General features: G+C 36.4%; 1 protein-coding gene and 1 long non-coding RNA gene across 3 annotated transcripts in view; both read left to right on the top strand.

Moving 5' to 3' along the window:
- Positions 1–2,455: 2,455 nt before the first annotated feature.
- On the top strand, positions 2,456–3,573 carry LOC110383540 (uncharacterized). The gene is made up of 2 exons (XR_002430088.3): positions 2,456–3,029; positions 3,405–3,573. It is a non-coding gene; the product is annotated as an uncharacterized LOC110383540 (long non-coding RNA).
- Positions 3,574–12,528: 8,955 nt separating this feature from the next.
- The window catches only part of LOC110382627 (calmodulin-A), a 220,964-nt gene continuing 206,772 nt past the window's right edge, over positions 12,529–26,720 (top strand). Inside the window, exon 1 of one of the 2 annotated variants that reach the window (XM_049838178.2) lies at positions 12,529–12,813. In XM_049838178.2, the coding sequence (XP_049694135.1) occupies positions 12,775–12,813 (39 nt within the window). In that variant the 5' untranslated portion in view covers positions 12,529–12,774. The remainder of the gene's footprint in view (positions 12,814–26,720) is intronic. The other variant, XM_049838179.2, reaches the window with a different exon arrangement.

The following is a 26,720-nucleotide window of genomic DNA, read 5'->3' as shown; positions in this document are numbered from 1 at the left end:
GCCTGTCTAACGCTCTGAAAAAAGGTTATCACGTTGTCGGCTAGATTAATTTAATTTGGAACGATTTAAGAGTTTCGATCGTACCTGAGTATCTGTAGTTGTTGTTACATTGATTCCCGCAAGTGTTATTTTATTGTCACTTGTATGTATGCTTATTCTATTGTACTCGTACTATTAATGAACACTAATATGTACCTTCTCCACTGTTTGCACTACTCACTATTGATAGTATTTATCTAGTTGCGGATTATTTAGTTCACACATGTATCGTTTTATCGATTTTGGTGCCATCTCTCTGCAAGGGTTCGTTTCATTGTCACTGCTGTTGAAGTTTTCCCCCGTATTTTCCGGTAGTTTTGTATTATTAGGTGTCGTTAAATTACCATTGGTTGTGATATTCTTGTTCACGTTTTCTGAAACAGGTTCTGTCACATTTTCATTGCTTGTGCCGTTGAAATCCGCTCTTTCTGATCTAGTTATATTGTTCACAGTTGCTACTTCTTCATTTCTTTGTCGAACATTCATGGGTAGTGCTTCAAAACTGTGATTATTGGCTACCATTGTGTAGCCCCTTGGTTCTCTAGGAGGCGGATTCAAAAGGTTCTTCATGTCCAGATGGATGGTTCCTATAGTCAAAGCTACAACGAGCCCTAGTGATATCACTGAAGCTATGATAAGTAATATGCAAATTATTGTCGATTTCTTCATTATGAACTTTATATTATTATACTATTTTGTAATACAATTTGGCTAATGTGATATAGAACACTGTTTCGACCGCGCTCTTTCGATAAGACTATTTTTCTAACATTATTTGCCTCATTTATATAGTATAGGTAGCTACATTTTTATAATCTAACGTTCCTGCTTCCTTTTGATATGGTGACACAGTGTATTCGTGTTAAAATTAATATTTTATCCCGAAAGTTCTGAAGCTTAGAAAACTTAAGCGAGTTAATGAGTTGAGATTATCAAGTTAACATATTATTATTATAGTGATACCATATTGCAATGTACAATACAAAACTCCACTGATGAAAGTGCATTTTCAGAACTTTGATTGAGATTATATTTTTTATGGAAACACTTCGTAGCCTTGTACTTTCATTTCTTATATAAAAATACCTAACTAGCTTTGCACACGTTTTGCAGGAACTACGTCGAGCAAACAGATAAAAAGTAGCCTAAGGCTTCCTAGGATTAATGCTCAATCCTTCTCTGTGTGAGAGGAGGCCTGTGCCCAGCAGTGGGATTATAAAAAAGGCTGTAACAAACTTCGTAGATAAGTGGACAACTTAATACTGAAGTTTTACGAGTTCTGACAAACAAACAAAATAATATATTAGCACGGGCTTTCATTGATAAACTTAAAGGAGGTCACGCGGAATATCCTTACGATAAAAATGTTTAAAACCGACAGAGATAAGAACTGAAATGGAATAACGAGAAAATCTAAAAAATATTAAGATATCGGCTTAGAACATGATTAGTAGATACATATCCACTTGCGAAATTAAATCTTTATGGGATACCTATTTAACGATACAAACAAATGTAACTTAATTCCAACATATAACAAGTTTGATTAAGACTATCACCATCTTACCACAAAAACTTTTAAACGTCAGTTTAACTCCTGTCTAAAAAAATGTCAAATTATGACGTTGAAATAAGTTCCATTTTGCAGGCAAACTTTTTTTAGACAAATGTTTGACACATGTTTAAGTTTTTGTAGTAAGACCATCAATTTCTATCATATTTATTTTGATATATGATATATCTATCATATTTATTTCTCTCACTAAAGTCACGGTCATATTTTGTATGGTCTTGCTCGTGAGGTTATCAATAGATACGTATCACATCCTACTACAGTCAAAATTATTAATTATGGTGTGCATTTTCATAATGAAAACGATTAATGTATTTTTCATCAAATTAATTTACATCTGCGTAACCAATCCCAGCACAGTTGGGAAAAAACTGTGCTGGGATTGGTTTACAATCTAACCGGATTCAGATGAGTATCAGTGATTAGAAAACAATCCTAACTAACCGCCCCAACCCAGTTACCCGGGCAACCCGATACCCCTTGGTAAGACAGGTATCAGACTTTCTGGCTTCTGAACACTCGCAACGACGCTAGATCGAATTCATAAACTGTTTAATTATACAAAAGATACCAGACCTTTTCGATTTCTAATTTAAATCGATGAACCTTTATTTCCGTAACGATTATAATATAACAACACTAAAAACAAACACAATCGGTTTTAGGTCGAAACAACTGTATTAGGACGTCCCGATGAAATGAGTAATCGCGAGCTTATCAGTAACAACATATACCTACAAAAACATTGAAAAACATGTCTACATATCCCTACTAATATTATAAATGCGAAAGTAACTCTGTCTGTCTGGCTGTTACGCTTTCACGTCTAAACTACTAAACTGATTTTGATAAAGTTTGGTACAGAGATAGAGTTGACCTTGAGAAAGAACATAGGATAGTTTTTATCCCGGACTTTTGAAGAATTCTCTTGGAAACGCGATATAACCGAAGTCTACGCGGGCGAATCCGCGGGCGGAAGCTAGTTCCCTATATATATTTGTATAAATCTGTGTGTACGTTCGGCCACCCTAACTTTGAGAAATATGAACTTTTACTGTGAATTTACACGTTTAATTTTCAAAGTAAACAGTGCTTTTGAGTAAAACGGATGCTTATGTTGTCAGTAAAATAGGACTTTGAAGACTTAAGGAAAAAAGATAAAAATAATAGCGCAGGCGAATAAAACCACGACACTAGTGTACTAAAAAAGTATATAAATAATCGCTTTATCTAATAACAGTTCAGTAACCATTTATACTTCAGCCGAGCTCAAGTGATCATTTAAAATGAAGCTCCTATGTTTATTGTTTGTCCTATTGGCAGCTCTGAGCACCATTGCCCTGGCTAAGCCAGTTGTGCCTTTCAAACCGGCGGAGTGTCCTCCAGGATATAGGTTGGGTTCTAATGGAATATGTAAGTAAGTGTAATATTTTATATTTGTTAATTTATATCTCTAAAGACTTGGTCGGCTTCCAGTCTAACCGGGTTCAGCTGAGTACCAGTGCTTTACAAGAAGCGACTGCCTATCTGACCTCCTCAACCCAGTTACCCGGGCAACCCGATACATATTCACGAGTAGATAAGGTTGTGACAAGTTTCCTTAAAGTAAAAAGTAAAGTTAAAAAGTAAGTAAAGTTCCTTAAAGTAAAGTAAAGGAAAGTTACTGAATAAGGTAGAGGTTTTAATTATATAGGTGTACTAAAGTATATACGAAAGGAATTCTGTGTAGATACTACCGGCAAAATAAACTATGAATTTCTGATCACAGTACTTATTAAATCTTTTTTTTCAGGCACATTTTTAGTAGGTAGCAGAAATGAGAGAAGAAAGTGTCTAGATATCAGCACAAACATGGACTCATAATTATTCTTACACAACGATTTTAAATGTATCTCTTGGTAAAATAACTATGAAGAACTTTCAATATGCATAGCAATGTAAATATACTGTATGTCGTAGCATGTGTTTCGTTTAATTTCTGCCACTGTAAGGTTAATCGCTCGCTACCATAATTATGAACATTTGAGTTGTAGTAATTAGTGTTTACAACTCGCTTACATCATTAATATGTGTATCATATTTCCTAGGAGTCTTCAAAAGAGCCTTACACTTTGTGGAAAATCATCAGTCTTTTACTGAATAAAATCCACCAATGTTCCTTTTTGGAGCACCCTGTGTATCAGGACTGCAATTAATATATCTTAAATAGATATCTGGTCTTTTTGGATACTCTGCTTTGTGTTGGTGTTATTTACCAAGTTAACGCTTATCATGTACCAATTATTATCAAAACAAAAGGTTATCGCTTGGACTCGTGAAAGTGTGGAGGGCAATCTTATTTTGTCTTCGATAGAGCTGGTATTACCCACTGATACAAACAAGTAGATAGATAACCAGATGGTTACAAATATACTTGTAATTCTTCAGTGCCCATTTATCTAAGGAAGCTATGGGCAAAGCAGATTCGCATAATAGTGTACGGGATACGCACAAAACTGCAGGTGGAAACTCGTATTTAATAAAAAGATATGACATAAACATTATATCTATCGGTCCTACTACCAAGAAACCATTCCATATTTCCCGAACAGCCATTCTTTAAGAGTGTTAACAGCACAATTTTCGCAGAACGTGCTTCACCAACGTTAGGGGAACGTGCATAAATCTTCAATTTGCCCGGGACATCCCTAGTTAGAGGGATGGAAACTTTGCCCATACTTTCGCCGTCCTATCGATACTTACGTATTATATTAGGTAATTAGTGTTGTAACAGTAACGTAATTAAGTGGAAAACTATGTGGGCTATTAAACTTTGGACAGTTTGACTTTGTTAATATAGCTGTTGAAGTAAGTTCTTTGTTTTTAACCAGATCTAGTTACAGACATTCTTCCTTTTATAGTCCCATCACACTAATAACATAAAGGGATAAGTTTGTGAGTATGTGTATCTTTGCTACTTCTTCACGTGTAAGCGGTTGAAAGAATTTTAATGAAACTATTACAATATTTTAGGCCACTTTTTATCCAGTTTCGGGAAAAAGTTCCCACAGGAAGTGAGTGAAATTGGGGGCTGTAACTAGAAAAAAATATATTTTTAAACTATATAAGAACCTGTACGCTACGTAAAAAGGAAATAACACATATAAATAAGTGCGTGCTCTTGTCACAATTGAATGGTCACAATCGTATGTCGGATATGGCTAACCGAACCTTGACCTGATTTGGATCTAAGAAGAATTTCATTATCTAAACAAAAATGGCGAGGTCAAGGGTGGATACTGGGCTTCACGTATCTGGGTCTAGGAACCTCTGTCTCCGGATATCTGACTGAATGCTGAGCTAACTAAACGCATTTTTTGTAAAGGGCATATCATATGAGAGATTAAAATAGAGAGAGTATTCATTAACTTAAAATAATAAAATTTTGGTATACTTTAGTAAACTTATGTCCACTGATTTGCTTACTGGAGATAGGTATTTTGCAATTTTATTGCATGGTTAGTGTCAAATTCTTGTCTTCTACGAAAATTGACAGAGATAGGTTACTGAAATCCACCATCCAATATTACCTGTTTTGGACCAGGAATTGTAAAATCAAGTTGATGTAACAATTTCTCAAACGTAGTGGATTGTTCCTGAGTATGTACCGAAGAAGATCCGTGCGAGAGTTTTCAAGGCCAGCAGGCTTTTAAGGAAAATCTTGTTAGGCGGCTTTAAACGGATTTATAATAAATCCGTCCACATTTTAGCGTTTACAGTGTAAGTACGCGGAACGCAATCTACTCTTATGTATGGGAAATATAATACCAATTTATGAGAGTGAAATGAATAGGTATTTCTTATAGAGGTATGATAAGTACCAGACTTAGTCAAGGAAATGTGTTGCTATTTACTCTTCTCAAAACTGATATTGTATTCATTTTGATTGACCTACAAGTAAATTTTGACCCCTATTAAAGTTCAAATTATAGTCGTTATATTTACATCCATGTACTATGGTTGCTGTAAATGGCCTCAGAGGTTTTTTCAAGAGGCAATTTTGTTCTTTTGTTCAATATATTTTCTCCATACATTTCAAGATATTCTAGTCAAAAGAACTTTCTTTATATTTTCAAGTACACATACTCCAGCGTTGTACACGATACGACAGAAAATTACACGACATAAACGTGTAATCAGAGAAATTGATAACGCTTTAATAAGCTCATTTACTTGCATGAATGCAACTAGAAATACCCCGCCGTCCTTGGCAGAAAGACGTAAGAAATACTCAAGGAAACAGGAAAACTCTGTGGAAAATTTTCATCCATTATTTCTGCAAGAATAACTATTTTTCTGTAAAAGATTTGAAGTGACCATCACTTTGAATTGGATCGTTTTGTACTCGACTTTTTTAACAAAACATAGGCATTTCATATTTTAAAATCTTACAAAAAGAAAAAAAACTAAATTTCTCATCTCCGCCAACCGAGAGCCGTTATCGGTAAGTTCTTTATGGGCGGAAGACGCCATAAAAGCCAGTCTTTTTGTTAGAATAAGTATCGATCAGTTCCTTGGGTATCTCTGATAACTGCTGCACTCGGTATCCACGACTCGAAGGATCAACAGACAATCACTTACTCACTTACTCACTTCAGTGTAATCTACAACGTAAGCAAAAAATTAACCACCATCAGAATATCCGATAAAATCTACAACTTTAACACACGGTACTCAATAAATTAATTAATTCCGTTAATAATTCTACTATAATGGAAAGAACCGCACCATACAGGCACTATACGATATAGTGAGTCACTTCATGGGAGGGGCCCATTACGTATATTAAATAGGTTTCCATTTAAATGGCCCTCTCTCGGGATCGCTCGAGCATTCGGTCAAGGTTGTGAGTATGCTGTTGATATGATATTATATGTTGGTTTAAAAATATGCATAAATGCACACAATCTTTGATATGTGAGTAGATATTTCCCGTATGTGATAGGAAAGCTTTACAGTTTGACTGGATATAGTCGAGTAGCTTCTTGCTACCAGTCTATACTCGTTGTATACATGTCTACAAGAAACTATTTCAATGGTCGGATAAAAATTGCCTAAATGTACTCTGATGTGTTAGCCATGTGTTAGCTGTTTCCATGTAAATTTTCATAAAAATCCATTCAGCAGCAATTGCGGAAAAGAGTTACACTATTCATGTTCAAGTGTGAACTACAACGTACTTATATACATATAATCTTTATACAATTAATGTATTTTTTTTCCGTTTGCCTGCACTTTTATCGTAGGTACTGTACTAGAGGTAAATCATCCTCCGAGCCTTTTCCCAATCATGTTGGGGTCGGCTTCCAGTCTAACCGGATTCAGCTGAGTACCAGTGCTTTACAAGAAGCGACTGCCCTGCCTGACCTCCTCAACCCAGTTGCCTGAGCAACCCGATACCCCTTGGTTAGACTGGTGTCAGACTTACTGGCTTCTGACTACCCGTAACGACTGCCAAGGATGTTCAATGACAGCCGGGACCTACAGTTTAACGTGCCATCCGAAACACAGCCAATGGTGTCTAAGATATACTTAGAAAGTACATACAAACTTAGAAAAGTTGCATTGGTACTTGCCTGACCTGGGATCGAACCCGCGCCCTCATACTTAAGAGGTTGGTCCTTTACTCACTAGGCCACCACGACTTTTTGGCTGACTAGAGGTAAAGAGACAACGATATAATAACAAGCATGGAAGTTCAATTACAAACAACAGGTATCATTATTATGACCCATAAACAAAATGCAATAGCCAGTTATTAATGTATCTACAGTAGATATGTAGAGAACAGGTAACATACTATTAAAAAACAATTACCTATTCGCAATGAAATTAACTTTCACACTACCGCAGGTATTAAAACTCCCCGCAATACTAAATTGAAACATAATTCTAAACGTTTACCCGCAATTCCAACAAAGCTGTTAATTACAAAACAAACAAGTTAGTGGAGCAGTTAACTATCGTTTAATATCCAAACAGACATCGTTTATAATGTTTTAGGGTTTATCTTGAATCAGTCGAGTTGTAATTGGGGAATAGCGTGAATACTAGGAACGTACTATCGGATGGAATCTATCTAGATAATAATCTGTAGTTGTTGACGGAAAATTGGTAATTTGTTGTTTGTTTAATATTGCCTTTTGAACTATTCATAATAAAGGTTTTTATACACAATGTATGATTTTGTTTTCGTAAAAAAAAAGTCGTGGTGGCCTAGTGGGCAAAGAACCAATCTCTCGAGTATGAGTTCGCGGGTTCGATTCCAGGTCAGGCAAGTACCAATGCAACTTTTCTAAGTTTGTATGTACTTTCTAAGTACATCCTAGACACCAATGACTGTGTTTCGGATGGCACGTTAAACTGTAGGTCCCGGCTGTCATTGAACATCCTTGGCAGTCGTTACGGGTAGTCAGAAGCCAGTAAGTCTGACACCAGTCTAACCAAGGGGTATCGGGTTGCCCGGGTAACTGGGTTGAGGAGGTCAGATAGGCAGTCGCTCCTTGTAAAGCACTGGTACTCAGCTAAATCCGGTTAGACTGGAAGCCGACCCCAACATAGTTTGGGAAAAGGCTCGGAAGATGATGTATGATTTTGTTTTCCCAGCCAAATTGCACAGAATGTCTAAGATTTCGCAAGCATAGCATTTGTGCTGAGAGCAGACTATGTAATAGTTACCGCGGCCCTGGTACATAAAAGGCCTACGATGGAACACGACGGTTTTTAGTCAGTAAGAGTCTGACAGTCTCTCATCGCTGCTAACCCACAGCGGGAGGGATCATTTGAAGATTTTTGACGTCGTTAAAAAAAGACTATGTAATATCATAAAGAAGAAACATTTGTTTGTTTTTAGAACCCTAAAGGCTCCAAAATTACTGAACCTATTTGAAAGATTATTTCACTATTTTAAGTTTACGCTTGTCTCAAGTAACATAGCTATAATTTATCCCGTTATGGCCAGTGGGAACTCACGGGACGCGGGTGAAACCGCTGGAAAATAGATATTATTTGGTTCTATGTTTCTATAATGTTTGTTACCTTATTTTGTTGTACTTTTCTTCTTCTATGCTTCATTTTGTCTAAATAAATGGCTTGTCGTTCTTTACAAGAAAGTATTTTCTTCTTCATTCTACAGAAATAATATTTAAAACGATAAACTAAAGAAATTGGGTTTACAACCTGTTGTGTTGCATTTTTGTAACCGATGCACGTACCGTGGCTGGAAGCCTGCCAGTGACGTAAAGTACGCCATTCAATTCCGTAGAGTGGAACGTTTTGGCTACTCCATTGTCTTGTTTTGGAACTGCTAATTAGAATTTATGGTGCTGCAAAATAGCTGAGAATTTTGCTGTCATAAATCATTTTTTTGTGATAAAAACTATTCACTTTTGTCGATAGGTACATACAATAAGTGCAATAAGATTTTGAACGAAATATATATTTTTAACACGCTATATATTAGCTTCACTTGTAACTATGTTGTATTTGTGTAGGAAAATCTTGTAATCTTAATTTGACCCACTGCCCGGTCTTCGATTAAGATGAAATTTTGCCCACGCTCTGAGTTCTGATGAGAATACATGACCATCGTGTTTTTATTTTTATTCAACAAAGACATTGATTGCATTGAAATAATACATCATTTTATATTGAAGTCAGTTAAAAATATTTCAATTAAGTCGCTACGCTACCCAACTGGATGCGCTACGAAAATTCGTAGCAGAGGCTACGAGCATAATGTAACCGTAGTAAGTATGCTACGATTAATTCATAGGTACGTAACTACGTATGTCTAAAATTGCCTCAAAATAAACTGTAGGATTTTTATTTTACGTTGGATGTACCTTTTAGCTATTTTGGCCTTTGGGCTATTTTTGGCCCTTAACCCACTTTTTCAACTCATTCCAATGTTGAACATTTATATTTAGCACGGTTAAAATGAACCTGTTTTTCCCCTACACATTATAAATCAAAGCGTGGTCTAATATATGCGTTGCATTAAGTTATTTATTCATGTAAAACATTTATCATGCATGTAATTAGGTCAAGCGCAATAATTTGAGTCGAGTAGTACATCCTCCGAGCCTTTTTCCCAATCATGTTGGGGTCGGCTTCCAGTCGAACCGGATTCAGCTGAGTACCAGTGCTTTACAAGAAGCGACTGCCTATCTGACCTCCTCAACCCAGTAACCCGGGCAACCCGATACCCCTTGGTTAGACTGGTGTCAGACTTACTGGCTTCTGACTACCCGTAACGACTGCCAAGGATGTTCAATGACAGCCGGGACCTACAGTTTAACGTGCCATCCGAAACACAGCCAATGGTGTCTAAGATATACTTAGAAAGTACATACAAACTTAGAAAACTTGCATTGGTACTTGCCTGACCTGGGATCGAACCCGCGCCCTCGTACTTGAGGTTGGTCCTTTACCCACTAGGCCCACTAGGCATTTAATGAACACAAGTTGTTTTAATATTTCATTCAAACGTTTTATGTTTCCGAATCTTTGCCAAAATAGGCATAGGTTATAAAAAATGCATGTTTATGTCCTTATAATTAAACAAATTAAAAACATCTTTGTAAGCCTAAAATTGCTATTCAGTTTTAAACAAACGTAGTGATTATAATGCTTATTCCTTCTCTCTCTAAGAAAGGGCTTATGTCCTATGGTTTACATGTGTGGGACATTAAAAAAAGAGTGATGGTGACTAGCTGTTGCCAGCCATTTTTCCCTTATACATTAGTTATCCATCCACATAATGCAAAATTTTACGTCACTAAAAGTCAGCGTCGTATGATGATTTTGTTTCGAATTGTATCTGGTAAAAAATATCGAACTTAGCTTTTTCTATGAAAATAAATAAAATGGGTATCTGTTACCTTTTTCTAATCTTATTGGTTATCAGAACTTTTTGCAAACTATCCAAAGTTACAGGTAAAACAAGAGTTTAACTGGACGCAGACAGAAAAAAAAACTGTTTTTCCCGTAGCTAATACGCAAAAGTTTGAAAAGGCCGAGGCTGGTTTGAGACCTTTTTTCATCAAACTTTGTTTTAAAAAAAGTGCGGCCTAACGAAACGGATGAGATGAAGTTTATTCTATTTTATTTTTGTAAGTAATAAGTGTGAAAATCTTTTAAGCAAATTACAGTTTGCCATAGGATTCGCCCAAGGGTTTCATTATATTTTTGTTGTAGTTTAATTGGCTGGATTTACACAAATTTTCCGTCCACAAGATGCCATTCACTATCTTATCATCTGCCTAGCTTTTTCCCAACAGTGTTGTGGTCGGCTTCAGTCTTACTGGATGCAGCTGGGTACCAGTGCTTAAGAAGCAGCGACTGCTTGTCTGACCTCCTCAACCCAGTTAACTGGGTAACCCATACCTCTAGATAAGACTGGTTGTCAGACTTACTGGTTTCTGTAAGATACCATTCATATCTGGAAGCCGACCCCAACACAGTTGGGAAAAGGCTCGGGAGATGATGACCATTCATATCTAATTTAAACACCCAAATAGCTATGTACTCATATCCATTTTCGTGTAACATAACAAAGCAACAGACTCACTTACCCATTTATACCGTCTAATACTGATAATACAATTTAATTAAACAAACAAAAACATGTAATACAAAACTACAATAACACAAGGCACTAACAAGTCTATCTAATACAATAAGACGTTACGTTTGTTCGTAACACCATCAGCAATAATTACTTCTTGCAAACTTTGCTCTGGATTGATGTCCAAATGTTCTAGAGTTACAAGTAAACAACAGTTATTTGTTTATTGAATTACTTCAAAAGTATGTACTGGAAACATGGAATTGATCCAGAGATACTTTGAAATTAAATAATTAAAACAAACATTCGAACTGAAAACCTCCTCCTTTTTGGTAAGTCGGTTGATTAGCGATAAACCTATCTGCGATTATTCTGTAGGATAGATTTTTTGTCAGTATGTACTGTAGAAGATAAATTCATAAAAACATTTTAAGGTAAATTCGTATTCATTTTTAGGAACACTTAAATAGAAGGTGTTCCTGTAGGTAAATCACCAGTCCTAATATAACAGTGTAATCAGATTAACGTTCTTAAATTATATAAACTGAAAAAAGACGTTTATATATTTAAATATTAAGAATGTATTTTTTTGGGATCAACGCAAAAGTTAAATTATTAAAAAACATCTTAGTAAGAGCTTAGAATCGCCTGTTAAAATAGATAAACTTATTTTAAGAGCGAACTCGTCAATCTCGATAAAATTTTCACATTTTACCACCCACATTCAACCTTCGGTAACCATGGCAACGAATAAGCTCTTAACACTCCCACTGAATCTAAAGCAAGGGCAAAGAAAATTGAGCTTGCTTTAATGGAACCTTCAGCATCTTCCGTTACAAATAATCTAGGATTCCGTAAGAACAATCATGTAAGATAAGATGAAATAAATTCTTATTGCACCAACAAATTCCATTCTTCCAATAACCTTTCGATCCATCGGTTGTTTTGTTCCACAGTGACACAGTGATCGGTTCGGCAGCCGGCCTTGTACTACAAAGTATAGCAAAACGCGTCAAATAAATCGAAGTGATAGAACTTCGTAGTGGAGGTATAAATTCAATTCATCCTGTATCTGTGTTCCGTCCAACCAGATGAATGTGGGAGCAAGATAGGAACACGGATCCTTCCAAAGTTTAACTTTATTTGCGTTACAATCTCGACCTTATGTTGCGGAATCTAAAGTAGGTTTTGCGGTAGAGGTTTTCGCATTTACGTCACTAAGCTTTCAGGTTATCAGTGTGTCCTTTTCACCCTGTTTCCACCACGGGCTTGTAATCAGTCGCGTATAAACCGTCCGTCGCGTCGCCCGCTCCGAACCCTCTCGGGCCGCACAGAAAATATACACACACTCATAAACACTAGCTATATTCGTATATTTTTTAATATATATACAGTAAAAATTACGTCTGTAATTACATAAATATTTATAGATATTTAAATAGAAGAGAGTTATTGTTGCATTAGCCTTGAAAATCGCGAGTGCTTGAAGTGTGGTGACTTGCAGTAGTTGAAACATTTTTGCTGTCTAGTTGTTGGTGTCCGCAAAAAAATAAACATGAAAACTTCGTCGTTCTCGCTGCGGGTGATGCGAAGGGTACGTATATTGCGTAGCTGTGTATATCTGTATATATAAAGGTGTCGGCTGTTCGCTGTGTAACAGGTTGTGTCAGGAGGCTCTACAGGTTGTGATGTCTTGACGTATCAATGCCACTTCCCGACCACACCCTGTATTTTTATTTTCCTGACATTTCGGCCTAAGATTTAGGAAACCTCATCTGTCAAAATCGACTAACAAAAAAAAAAACTAACCGCAGCGTATTCTAGTTTCTTCAATACAAATTCAACAGCTTCGATATTTACGTATTTCTTTACATAATTAATGTTGGTGAAGACAGCGGATTTTCTTTGAGAGTAAAAGATTTATTGGCATTGGGAAAGTTTTTAGGGCAGCAATCGGGCTTGAGGCATTAAGAATGCAAAAGATGAAACCCGCTAGTTTTCCGTTCCGAGCTGAGCAAACAACGTTCGAAGTCGCTTTACGATGCTCGTAGGAAAGAGAAACACTAACATACTTTATTGTAAGATAGTTTGTATGTTTGTTCATAAATATGCTAAGTATTTGTAGATGCCGCATGTATATTTTAGTAGAGGAAAATGTTAAGGTTTTCTACGGTAGTGTAGAAGAATTTTAATACTTCTATTTTCTAAAGGTCATTCCTAATATTTAATCTTTCTGCTGATTTGGTTAATAGAGACCGGAGTAGGTATGACATAACTTGCATGGGCCAAATGTCAAAATTATATCTCTAGTAAGCAAATCAATGGATAGATAGAATATTGGGAAAGGCTGTAACTAATAACATTTTAAATCGCTTAAAAACGAAAAGTTGTCTTTTAAAATATTGTCTAACTTAATCGATATAAAAATAAATATAGGGGTGAAATTCTGAGAAAGCCTGCATTTATCCAATTACCTATACACGGTCGATAGTTGATTCTTGTATGTATGTACATATATTTGTTGGGTTGAGAACGCACCCTTACGCCATTCCTACATATCGCGAGCGTTCGGGAATAATATTATAATATTGCGAATATATGTATTACACTATATTGAAGGTTGAGAATAAGAAAAACAAGGACGTTAGAGAAATTTATTGCTAGTACTACAGTAAGAATAGTAATACCTACTTCGTAAAGCTTTGAAAAAAACTTATGTAACTCATCTTTCAATATGAATAAGGTCAATTAATTAATTTAAATAAAGCTTCTGTGAACCTTAATTGACTAGGAATTTATTCAGTGTAATTTAAGTAGACAATATTTCCGATATTCGATACTGACATGATGCGTCAATACAATTATCGATAAAATACCTTTCACAGTTAAAGGGAAAATTATAAGTGAAAGGGTAATTATGTAGTCGATACGATTTCAAATATTTTCAGCAAGGCATTTTAATGTGTTTTTTTTGTTTCCCTATCACCATAACTACACTCTTGGTAGACTGGTAGAAAACGTCGAAGAAGTTAAGTTCGCAAATAGTACGTATAGAATTGCATGATGGGTATAAATTACAAATGAGGATGAGAAACAGAACTATAATTATTCGCACAATTTTTCTTATCCTTAAGTATTCTCTAATCATTTACAACTTAATGGAAAATATAGCCAAAAATCACACCAGCAAGTGTAACTTACCATTGAAACGCTTGTCATACGATGTAATGTACCAGCAATTTTTCTACAAACAAGGTGTTAACGTTACCCGGGTTCCTGCCTCCCCTGTGAAGGAAATCGAGCGTGATGCTATTGCCCAGTCAGCCGCGACTTCCATTTACTAACTAGTTCAATGCTGGGAAAATATTCATTGCTGGGAAAATGTTGCCAGAATATCACGTTTTGTTACCGCGGCTTCGATGATATCGGCTTTACGGGCAGTTGTTTTGGTGTGGTAATTGGGTGAAAAATTGGTGAAGCTTTGTAAAAATGTTGGATTAAATTTTTTAAAACATGTGTTATTTTAACGATTTCGTCGCTCCTTGTATTCACTGGTACGGTAGACCGCACATCAGTGGTAACTGTCATGCACCTTAACTCAATAGTAATAAGTACGATTTTCCTATAAAACTGTTACCACTGACCTGAAGTTGACTGTACTGATGTGTATTCGGATAGACCGGAAGCCGACCCTAACATAGTTGGGAAAAGGCTTCATAATAGGTGTGCCTTTTCATCAATAATAAAATATGTAATAATACAAAAAGAAAATCTTTGGCGGAAGCTAGTGAAACATAAAATGATATCATAGTTTGTAAGTAATTTAATATTCTAATTAAAATTAAACAAATAACTGGATTATTTCAGCTCCATTAAATATAGTCTATCAGCAAATTAACTTATCAATATCGAAGTAAAATCGGCATCCAGCTACTGGAACTAAGAATAAATGAAGCCTTAAAGTATCCGCACACTGCAAACTTTAAATCGGCCGATATTTTCTTTGGACTCATAAATCAGTATGAAGATGAATAGCAGTCATCGTCCCTCAAGCCTTTTCTACTCCAACTATGTTCGGGTCGGCTTTCAGTCTAACCGGATTCAGCCGCAGCGCTTTACAAGGAGCGACTGCCTATCTGACCTCCTCAACCCAGTTACGCGGGCAACCCAATACCCCTTGGTTAGACTGGCGTCAGACTTACTGGCTGAAATCGAATCTTATAAATATGAATAGCAGTAGCACATTAAAAAGATCAGGTATTTAGCCGGTATCAGATCGACTAAAATCTTTAATGGAACCAAGATTTTCTCCAAAAATTTTCGTCAAATGGCCGACTGTTTATTCTGCAGTGTGTTGCTACTTTTAAAGTTACAATTAGTTCTCCGAAGGTACTTCGAAGCGTGAAACTAATTTCCCACCAAGGAAATTATATTTCAAGAAACATTTTTCATTCCTCATTTTATTTATGAAAGAAATTGTTCCAATTAGTAATTAGTCTTCGAGATACGATGTTTAAAATGGAAGAAAGTTTTTACTTTTAAATTGGGCAATGATTTTATTGTTAGTGGGCAAAGTGACAAGCGAGCAGCCATTTTGGAAAATGTGATGCGACTGACTTGTGATTCAATTTACCCCTACCGTTTTAGAAGTAATTTGTGTCATTTCATGACAAAAGGTCTATTATGGACTTTGGCGCTCAAGTCATTTGGAGATACAAATTCTACAATCTTGCTTAGACTAAAAAAAACATAATGTCCTAAGTGCCAACACCCATAAGGTACCTTTTACCGCGAACTGAAACATTTAATATTTTAATTAACCAATCATAGGGACAAGAATTCGGCAAATGCAGGAGGGTAGTCTATACATATAATAAATCTGTAGAAAAGTAATTTTTGTACATTGAAGAAATTGACAAGAAAAATAGCCAGCATGTTAAAGGATAACTAACAGAACCCATTTCCATCATTTTTGTCATTTTTGTCTGTTTGTCTGTTTGTTCGTTCGGGATTCACGTAAAATCTACGAATTCAATGCAGACAATGCTTATATACAAAAATTCTACGTAACTTGGGGTATTACTTAGTTTTTGTTTCATCGAAATCGATTCACTCTATCAAAAGATATGATTAATTTTGTGAATTCAAGATGTAAAATATTACGACAAGCAATCTGTTCGTCAAAACTGAGCATTTGAATGTTGTACTTATATTAGTTGATCGGCCTATTATTAACCTTTACACAGAAAATCACACCTTCATAAGTAACTTCGGAAGAAAAAAAATATATGAAAATTTTGTTTAGCCAAGGTTAAAGTAGCTCCAGCTGTGGTAATCTGTGTTAAATAAAATACATAAAATTTGTCAAAGGAGCGAGGTGGTAAATGACAATTAATTACCATACATTCTTTATAGAGGATTATTATTTCAACAGATGGAGTTGTGTATTTTCCGTAATTCACCATATTTTAACACGTAGTGTAATTTTTCGATAGACATTTCAATAGTGTTTGTCAGTTTGCCGTGCCACATCAAAATCCAATTATAATTATTACTTTGATGAAAAGAAAATTATTAGTTCTCAGCCAAATTTAAAACGGTGCCATCTAAATTATTTTTTGAACATTATGTCAAAAATGATGACTTTAGTGGAACAATTAATTATCATTTAAACTTACAGATGGAGTTCATATCAGGAATTTTTCATAAACATAGTTTAGCTTATCTTCCACTAATGTAGTGGCCTTAAAACAAATTACTTTGAGTGAGTAGTATTAAGTAGACCTTAATTATTTTTTCTGATGCAAAATTATGTAAACTTAATCCTAGAAGAAATGAGGATCTATCTCTCGCAAGCGCTGCTAAGCGTGAGGTAGGTAATGTAGGATTCTGTAGCTTTAAGAACAAGCCCAGATACAAAGTGCAGATAAGAAATGGGAGCTTTCTCGATTTAATGTAAAATGCTTTATGCGTCTGAAAACGTACAAATTACGCGCCGCATACCAGAGACATGCTTACTTTCAACTTCTGATCGCAAATACACTGTTCACGATTACGAACAGTCTCAGTAAGACCCGAGCCAAGTCTAAAAAAAACACCTTTTATATAAAACTACGTTTGATGTCATTTAATCACAAAGACAGAATCGTTCTCAGTTGCAAATCCTATCCACCTATATCCTATCCTAATCCAGAATGCATTGCAGGTGTGCATTGCACAAAAACCAATGGTATCCTATTCGAGAAGTCAAAAGAGTTGACCTGCCAACGTCAGCTTCTGCGCTAAGCAAGTGTTCTTAATAGTACCATCAGAATTACATTCATCGTTGAATGAGGTGAATAAATTTTCAGAAACCACAATAACAGTAGGAGCCAAAGCGTATTATCGCTTCATAGAGCTCTGTTTGGCCCCAGGTGACCAAGTCAGGTCTGATTTGTTCGTTCATCAGATCTTTGAAAGTGTTTCGGTGGATACTACTGTCATCCTGTTTACGTGTGACACAAAATATGGTATATAAACGTCCTCCGCAAGAGCGAAATTTTCCCGGTGTGCGGCAGTGACGCACAGTATACAACACTTATGTTTCTTTTGATTTGCTGGCTCCACCAAGAAATGACAAATTGCGAGCGTACATTTTGAAAATCTTGGCAAAACTGCAGGTTTCAAGTACGAACACATGAAGTGGACTCTCACAGATACGTACATTTTGCCTATTCGTGAACTAATGCGAACATTTCGGTGGAGTCCCGGCTTAGGCCACCACATTAGGCATGCGCGATCCTCGGGCGTGTGAGTAGCGCGGGCGCCGCGCGTGCGTCGCGAGCGCGCTGCGTGAGCGTCGCGTTTTGCTGCCCTGCGGCATTTGCAGCGCGCTCGCGACGCGCACGCACCGCTCTCCCTGACGTTTAACTGCTAAGGCGTGTAGCGGGCGGCGGGGATAGCGGGCGAAGGGGTGAGAATGCAACTCGAGCGCCGCGTGCTCGCCGCGAGCGCGTCGCTTGCACGCTTCACACATGCCGCAGGGCAACAAAACGCGACGTTCACGCAGCGCGCTCGCGACGCCCGCGCTACTCACACGCCCGAGGATCACGCACGCCTAATGTCGCACGCCTAATTTTCTGTCACACAGCCACACACACACACGTGCGTTTTTTGTCTGCACAGAAAATCCCCAAGTCATACAAGTGTTTCTCCCCAGTAGTGAAACTATCCTACCCTATGCGCCTGCTGATGATGATGACTCATTTTATCATCCATCCAGCTATTCCCCAACTATGTTGGTGTTGGCTTCCAGTTATAGAATCTTTTTGAGTACCAATATTTTGCTTGGAGCGACTACCTATCTACCTATCTTCAATCCAGTCAACTACACAAGACGATATCCCTGGTAAGACTGACAGACTTTCTGGCTTCTGATTAGTCGCAGCAGCTGCAGAAAATGTACAAATGACAGCTTTGTCAGACTCAAAGCATATAGACATAGATTATAGCTGTTTCCTGTGAAAATTACTTACGTAATAATTTTCCAAATTGGCTGACTAGATCCAGAGATTTCCACAACGTCACAAACTTTACTTCTTTTGTTTAGATAAATGGTCACATCCACAACACAACCTTGATCAATGAATCTATGCGACTGCTAAGTGCTAATCCTAATTATACTGTCACGTGAAAGAATGCACCTACGGGATAAGTAGTATTTTGACTATTCTATATTGCCCACGCAGACGAAGTTGCGGGCAACAGCTAGTTATTAATATTATTCTTGTCGTACCTATTAAGCGAAAAAGCGGCTTTGTTTCATAAAATTTCCGATTAGACAAACAATAAAAATATATAATATCACATTATGTTATATACTTACAGGTCCATTGTATCTTTTACAGTAATATGCTTACTTTTAAGTCTGCGAGAACGATTTGTCATTTTAATATAATGTATGCATGTTCCGATATAAGAAATACTACCTTCTCATCATTATTCATAATAATTGAAACGTCTACTATGTCGCAAGGAACGTGTAACTAAACGCTTTTTATCATCATAACTGTCAATCTACATAGAATCAAGCTAAATTGGTTATATCGGTTTGCTTTTAATATTACGAAATAAGAGACTGAAAAATATCATACCTTTTCATATATAAATATGCTAAAATGACTCTTCCCGTCTGTGACAATTTTACAAATAAACAATTGCATTGTTAAGAAAATGTTTTATGAACATCGATTGAAAACGATACACTTGTAGTTAGCTATAAACCTAGGGTAACCACTAAGGTGACCAAAGAACATTTCTCTTCATGCAGAATTTCATCTACCATCTGATCTGTCTTTTTTAAGGTCATAGCTCACCGTTTAAATTTCATATTCACCAAACGGCAGCGGGCGGTTCGGCTTACGGACGCTGTCCGGGTTGACATAGTGAGTTATGACCTTTACTGGGAAAGTGTAACGAACTATCGCATTTTGCGCGTAATAAAGATAGTTTTCCCAAATGTGTGAAGTTTTTTGTCCAATGTAAGTATACCAGAGGGAAATAGCTAGTTAAATATTGATAAACAGTAGTATCGAGTATTGGAGAATTGTGCGGAATAAGTTACTCTGATTGAATTGAATTTTAAACGGTTCGATTCTCAATTGTTTCTGCTGCAGCCGTTTGAACGACTGCGCGATTGTAAACTGAATATTTATTACTTGTTTTTCGATATGGAATACGATATTTTATTTGCAATTATAAAGTGTAAGGAATATGCATGTAAATGTTACTGGAATTATCGAAATCTTTGAATACCTGTGATAATGAAGTATTTTTTGTAGACGAGAAATCACTTAATTAGTTAGACCTTTACTAAATTCAGCGATTTTTACAAGCTTTTTTTTTAGCTCAAATCTAGTTTTTATTTCGTGCGCTTGCCCATACTTAAACCATACTTCCACTATGCTAAATTGTGCCCAAAACCGAAAACCCACCTCTTTTCCCTCCGGCCTTTCCTTTTGAAAAATCCCAATGATAGATTGACAGTTGACAAAGAAGGATGGAACCAAAAAAATACATTAACTGGCTTGACCTTAATTAAAATGCGACCGAACGCAAAGGAATTTTGCTAGCAATATTTTAAGCAAACCGCGAAGGTATTTTTCCGTTCCATTTCAAGTAGGTACCAAATCTTCATTAAGTGAAGGCTTCCCAAACATTTCTGAACGAAAATGCCTTGGCGAAGAATGCGACTAAATGAAGAAGTTTGGCGTTCATTTAGCAGTCTGTCCATTTCGTCGATGTTTTCTACGAAATTCGGGGCTTAGTACGCTAAGTTTGGTCGCTAATTATAAGTATTTAAATGGAATTTTGTAACGTCTATTGCGTAGGAAAATAAGAGCAGTTCAACAAAATTTCAAAGGTGGTAGCTACATCTTTCTTTTATGATCTTATATGATCCAAAAGGGACCTTGGACCTACCGATTGTCTTGAAAAGGGTTTTTGGCCCAGTGTATCTCATGGTCAAATCTGTCCGCATTGACCTATACTATCACCTCATGAAAGGATGCCCACTACTTAAAAGTAACCCTATATAACTTGAGAGACAAAATAAACTTGAAGTTCTGTTTTCGTTCCGTGTCAAGCACCAAATTGCTTAAGTAGGCCTATTAGTGGGTTTATGTCAATACAAATTTGTCACAGCAGTGGCTTGGCCCGTTCGCGTGCCCGCTTTAATCATTTCGCGAGACTGTCTTAGAGCGGCTTCAAACTAGCAGATCTTATAAATGCGTATATGCGTAGTCTTGTAAACGCGTGAACATGCATATGTACCAGAGACTTTTGACAAACGAGCATATTGTACGGAGGTTGACTTGTTAATAAACCGGATCAAGCTAGCTTATGCAATAAAATGTATTATTGTGTTTTATTATGATTGGATTAAATAGATAAGTATATCTGCTGATGAGGCACGAGTCAGTTTTTTCGAAAAGCAAAATGTTACTACGGATACCAAGCTGACCATGTAAGCATGGAAAAATACGCTAGCCTGAAATCGCTCTTCATGAGGCTCTCTCTGTGAGCAAACTTTAGTGGGTCTGACGGCTAGGGGCGCGGCTCATTTCATTAAAGTTGATTTTTTGTTAAATATCTTTGTGAAATAAAAATATTACAGTATGGAAATTATATGCGGTATCTAGGTACAATTTCCAATCTAATGAACAAAATTAGATACAGTGAAATTTTTCATAAACCTCGAAAGTTGCATCAAAACCATTCCCACAGATATCACGTGATGTACAAACTGACACAAAAGTCATTTACAGCAAACTGTACACAAGCGGCCGCAATGACAATGTTATTACAAAACCGAGGGTGGTCGTAATTGTGTCAAGGGTAGTTTAAGCCATACTTCCTCGTACTTAGCATTCCGCATATGAAGCCATCGTAATTATATTTAATAGTGGATGTTTATCGCAGTTTTGTTGGTGCCCTGGTGAAATTACATACTGGGCAAATAGTCCATGTACTTATTGCCTATCAGCAAGCTTTGTAGCTAATTTCATCAAAATTAGTGCAACCGTTTAAGCGTCAAGAAATAGGTGACAAACTTTATTGTTAACAGTGGCCAAGCGCTGCTGCAATCCGATGCCTTCCCAGTTTTACTTATATACTTACCTCAATATTAATCTCTCTATTTATTTACTGGTTAATTCGCATGAAAATCGGTGCAACAATTTACGATTTTATTGCGAACACTGACACGTGACTGAGGATTTTGTTATACAATATGACATGATATAGGAATTAGTGCATTATCATTATCATACACCATGCCACCTTTGTATGTCAAGCAAACAGGAGCGCGGTATTCAAAGGGTATAGGACTTGCCATTGAGAAAAAATATAACTAACAGAGATGTCATTACACAAAATCTCTTTAGAAACTAGCGCGTCAAAATGCGGTTATTCAAGGGACGAGGAAAGTTACTAACTCCGCCCTTTCACACCTATGGAACCAACACAGATTGATTTTGATTCCACAAGGAACCCAAACATCTCGTTAGTTCGAGTAACTGATCACGCCTACCTTAAGTTGCTTGACCTACAAGGCGGCGCCTGACCTACCGTCCTTATGGCATCTCCACAATTTTTCCTTTCTCCGTGGCACTGACAGTTATTTACCCCATACCCGGGGGGTAATGACGGCTTTTCAAGGGTTATCAACTATGGAACTCATAAAAGGTAGTCTTTACTGGTCTTTACCTTCGCATGTATGTAAATTAGGGGCGGTTTACACGAGCAACTTGCGGTGTATGTAGTTTTTATGGCTTGTGTGTGTGCTCGCCTTTATGATATTGTACTTTGGATGTTGCGGAATGATAATATGTTTTTATTGGCATTTGAAAATGAAGGGATTTACCTTTTAATTTGTATGATTTGTAGCTGAATTGAATGTATGTAAAACACCAATTCACTTTCATCTATTTAAGTTTATCTAAGTAATCCCTTGTGAATTAATAAAATGTTTTTATTTCGTTTTTCAGCCATGAAAGTGGCCTATTATAGTTCGGAAAACAATCCTCCTTTAGCAAGCGTGGTCAATAAAGTTATTCCCTTTGTTAAAAAGTTCAGTGCCCTGCAATGTGACACTTCAAATGCTGATACTGATGAAGCAATCATGTTCATGTACAGAAGTGCACAACAAACACACAACCGTTACTAATAACAATGCATTGTCAAAGCGTAAATATTGTCCATTATATTCTAAACACGGCCAAATGCATATCAAAGGCAATAGAACCGTTATATATTGATCTCAGTAACTGAGTTAGTTTGATACATAGAAAGGTCTAAATATATTGGTTGGTTTGGTCATCAATTTGTGTACTGTGTAATAATTATGTATGTAGGTATGTAGGTATAGGTTTAATAGGAATTGTAATAGTGTTCGAAAGTGGAAGGTTCTTGAGGAAAGACCATGGGCTGCCAAACGCGGCATAATAAGACAGTCAGACGTAGTCACACGTTCTGGTGCTAGGCACAGGTAGCTTCCAACGGATCCTTTTGTGAATAATTGGTCCTATTGATTTTCAAAACAACCTGTGTTTAACATGAAGGTGAAATGAATGAAATGAAATGAAAAAAACATAGATCGAGATAAACAATTCTGCTGTGTATATAACTGTTCTACTTAAAATTAACTCTGTTTAACAATAATACCTACTCTAAATTATGTTACCTTTACTATACCTACCTATCCTCATCCAAGCTATCTCATCCCAATAAGGTTTCACTTTACTTTGGAACTAGATTCATACGAGTGTTTGTGTTAGTAAACGCACCGCGACCCGTGATGCAGAAGCCTTTCAAATCTAGGACACAGCCGTGAAGAAAACATCACATAGGTATGAGCATTTTACGTGATTCAACTCTATCTGTGTGTGATACTGAGGATTTTAATATCATATTGTTTTTAAAGAAAAACAACGCGATTTACGCACTTACTTAAATACGCAGAAAAGAGAGCCTGTATTTTTCGTCGACGTCAGAAAACAATAATATACATATGTCTGATTTAATAACCTTTCATTAGACTTTTAAGAAGAAAGAAAAATCATAAATAGTGGGCTATTCTATTTTTTTTCAAATTTTATTTATTGAATGAGGCCTGATATTTATTTGAAAGGATATCATCAGGTAATACATAACAGGAATCAATCACAGCTTTCTATCTTTTTACAAAAATGCACCCACATAGCAGCACGGTTGCAATTAATTGCCATAGTCCGATGACACTAACATACCTACTTAGCTTAGCAATCGTCCTTTAGGTACAATAAAATAAAGCAGCAGACCACTAACACTAGTTACATACAGAAATCCCCCACGCTGACGCAACATACTATATCGTGGACCCTTTATCGCCACCAAGGGCAAAACGTGACCCTGTGGTTAAGGAAGGGATTAAATACAACACTATCGCACTGTACGTGCAGACCACAGACTAAACAGTTGGCCGACAGTTTGCCCGATGGTTGGCAAAAAACATTTGAATGGAAATCTTCAAAGTAGAAAGTCAAAGGTATTATTACATTACATATTACAGCAGCTTAAGAAAGGTCAAACTAGTTGCCATAAGATTCAGTCTTTGGAACCTCTCTAAAGACTGAATCTTATGGAGAAGAACCGGCAAGAAACTCCATAGACACTCTTTTTATTCTCTTGATTACAATCAAAGTTTTCAGTCGGTCTGATACCGATTAAATACCTGATCTTTATAATGTGCGTACTACAATTTATTCATCTTCATACTGATATTTGAGTCGAACAAACTGTCGGCCGACTAAAAGTTTGCAGTTTGTGGTAAGTAATAGGTACTCTAACCATTGTGTGCTATAGTGCTACTGTTCCCACTTATAAGGAAAAGAGAAATGTAATGTACTAGCTTCCGTATCCACCAGTGGCGAAGGGTGGTTTAATGAAATAGGGAAGCCGCAGCAAAAAAAAACTGGGGGGGGGGAGTACTCAGGGATGGGGGGGAGAGGTAATTTAGGTAATTTCTCAGTCCACCTTTTAGCACTGACTGAGAGACTGATAGTTTGAACATGTTTTCTCGAGGAATTCGGCAGATTATTAATATCTATAAAACTTTATTATCTTTAGTTAGGTATATTAACTACTAGAATCTGAGAAAAGTTGGCACTAGAAACAATACCTTTTAAGTATTTAATTTACAACGGCCTGTTAGCCATTGTTATCGTAGGTATGTGTTTCATAAATCCGTCAGGACGTTAGAAATTTTAATATTGACGTATTATTGGTAGGTAATTCACCCGAGCGGCGGCGTGCCCGAGTTTTATAACACGTTTTTATTCTCAAAACTTAACCTTGAAAAATATGTTCCTTCCTAAAGTAAATAATCTGTCGGAAAACAGTCTAATGCGATAAATGCTATCCTAGTTAAGTTTTAAAACACAGAGTACTTTTTATATTATGAAATAGAGGTCCAACTCGACTACCAAACTAAGTAAGACAAGTGGCGCCTTCTGAACGCAGGTTTAAGAAACTATTTGTCAATATATATACATATAGCTACATAAAGCAGTGGTTACTGGGTCTAGGTAGATTTTTGTTTCTTTTTGTTTAATATTTATAAGATGTTTTTCAATAAATAAAACACTGATAACCTTTAATATAATTTATTTTTTTCTTTTAAAACATTTCATGTATAATTTTTTCGCTTTTAGCTTATAGGAATCCGTATCATCATCACACTCTCTCCTATTTATTAATATTTTATTAATATCTTTACAGTAATTGTAAATAAAGAATCTGCAGGATATATTGATTAAAAAGTCTATTAATTTTTCTTTATGAATTTCACATTTTATGAAATCGAATTTCAAATGTATAAATATTAATGTTTTGATGAAATCTTTTAAATATTTTTTTTCCAAACATTTTTTAATTATTGTGTAATTTATATCCTGCAGATTCGAAACACAATTTAAGAGAGAGTCGCTGGGACTGCAAAGCCATTTTTATTAGCATACTCTCTATATTTTAAATAATCGTGTTCCTGATCGGACATTAAATTTTTTACATTCACTACAACCCTTGAAGACTTTCTTCTTAGCGGTTTTAATAAAATAACCGCTAACATATTGTAGCCCCCAATTATACGGGGTCGCTTTTGTCTTCAAGGGCTGTAAATTCAATGTCCGGAATCTCAGAGAGCTCACAATTTATTTGTTCTTTGCAGGCCCCGCTTGTGATGAGAACTTCATGCAAAGCGTGGCAATTATCTGCCTCACAATTTGTCCCTGGGGCATGGACACTAGATAGGCTGTTTATTAAAAGGCTGCTAAATGCTGCTTCAAATCCATCTGGAGTAGGGTTTACGTTGCGGCATCCTTGACTCCTTATCGATCCAAAAATTTTCTATTGGATCCTGATTCAGATGCCGCAACCAAACCGATGTCACTCCGTACTTCGCAGCAATTTTTTTTAAAAGCAGTTCTATTCCTTCTAGTGTCCATACCCAGTTACTTAAGGTGGGAACATACTCCACATTCGAGGTTTTTACATTCACAAATTTCATATTTTTAAAAATATTTTGCCTCCATCCATGTTTTGTGATGTATTGAGTTCGGCGTCGCAGGTCCCAGCAGTGGTTTACTGTGCTTCCTTTTCCCGAAGCTTCCGTTAATGGAGTCAAAAAGTTTGTCAAAAAACAAGATGACGTCCGCTGTATTTTGCGCATCTTGAGAGATTATTCCTTTTCTGCAAAAATAAGAAAAAAATATTAATAAATATTCCTCACACGTTCTTACAACGCAATCTAGTCCCAAACAAAGCATTGCTTGCTTGTAATTTGGGTACAGCAGACAACCAATAAATGAACTTATATAAATATAAATATTTTATAAATAACATAACATAGTGTACATATGTAGAAACACCCACACACATAAATGTTTGACTTATGCGGGAATCGAACCCGCGACCTCCTGTGGCAGC

Source organism: Helicoverpa armigera, chromosome 8 (assembly GCF_030705265.1).
Source record: "Helicoverpa armigera isolate CAAS_96S chromosome 8, ASM3070526v1, whole genome shotgun sequence".
In the NCBI taxonomy this organism is placed as follows: Eukaryota; Metazoa; Arthropoda; class Insecta; order Lepidoptera; family Noctuidae; genus Helicoverpa; species Helicoverpa armigera.
This window is presented reverse-complemented; position numbering and strand designations above follow the sequence as displayed.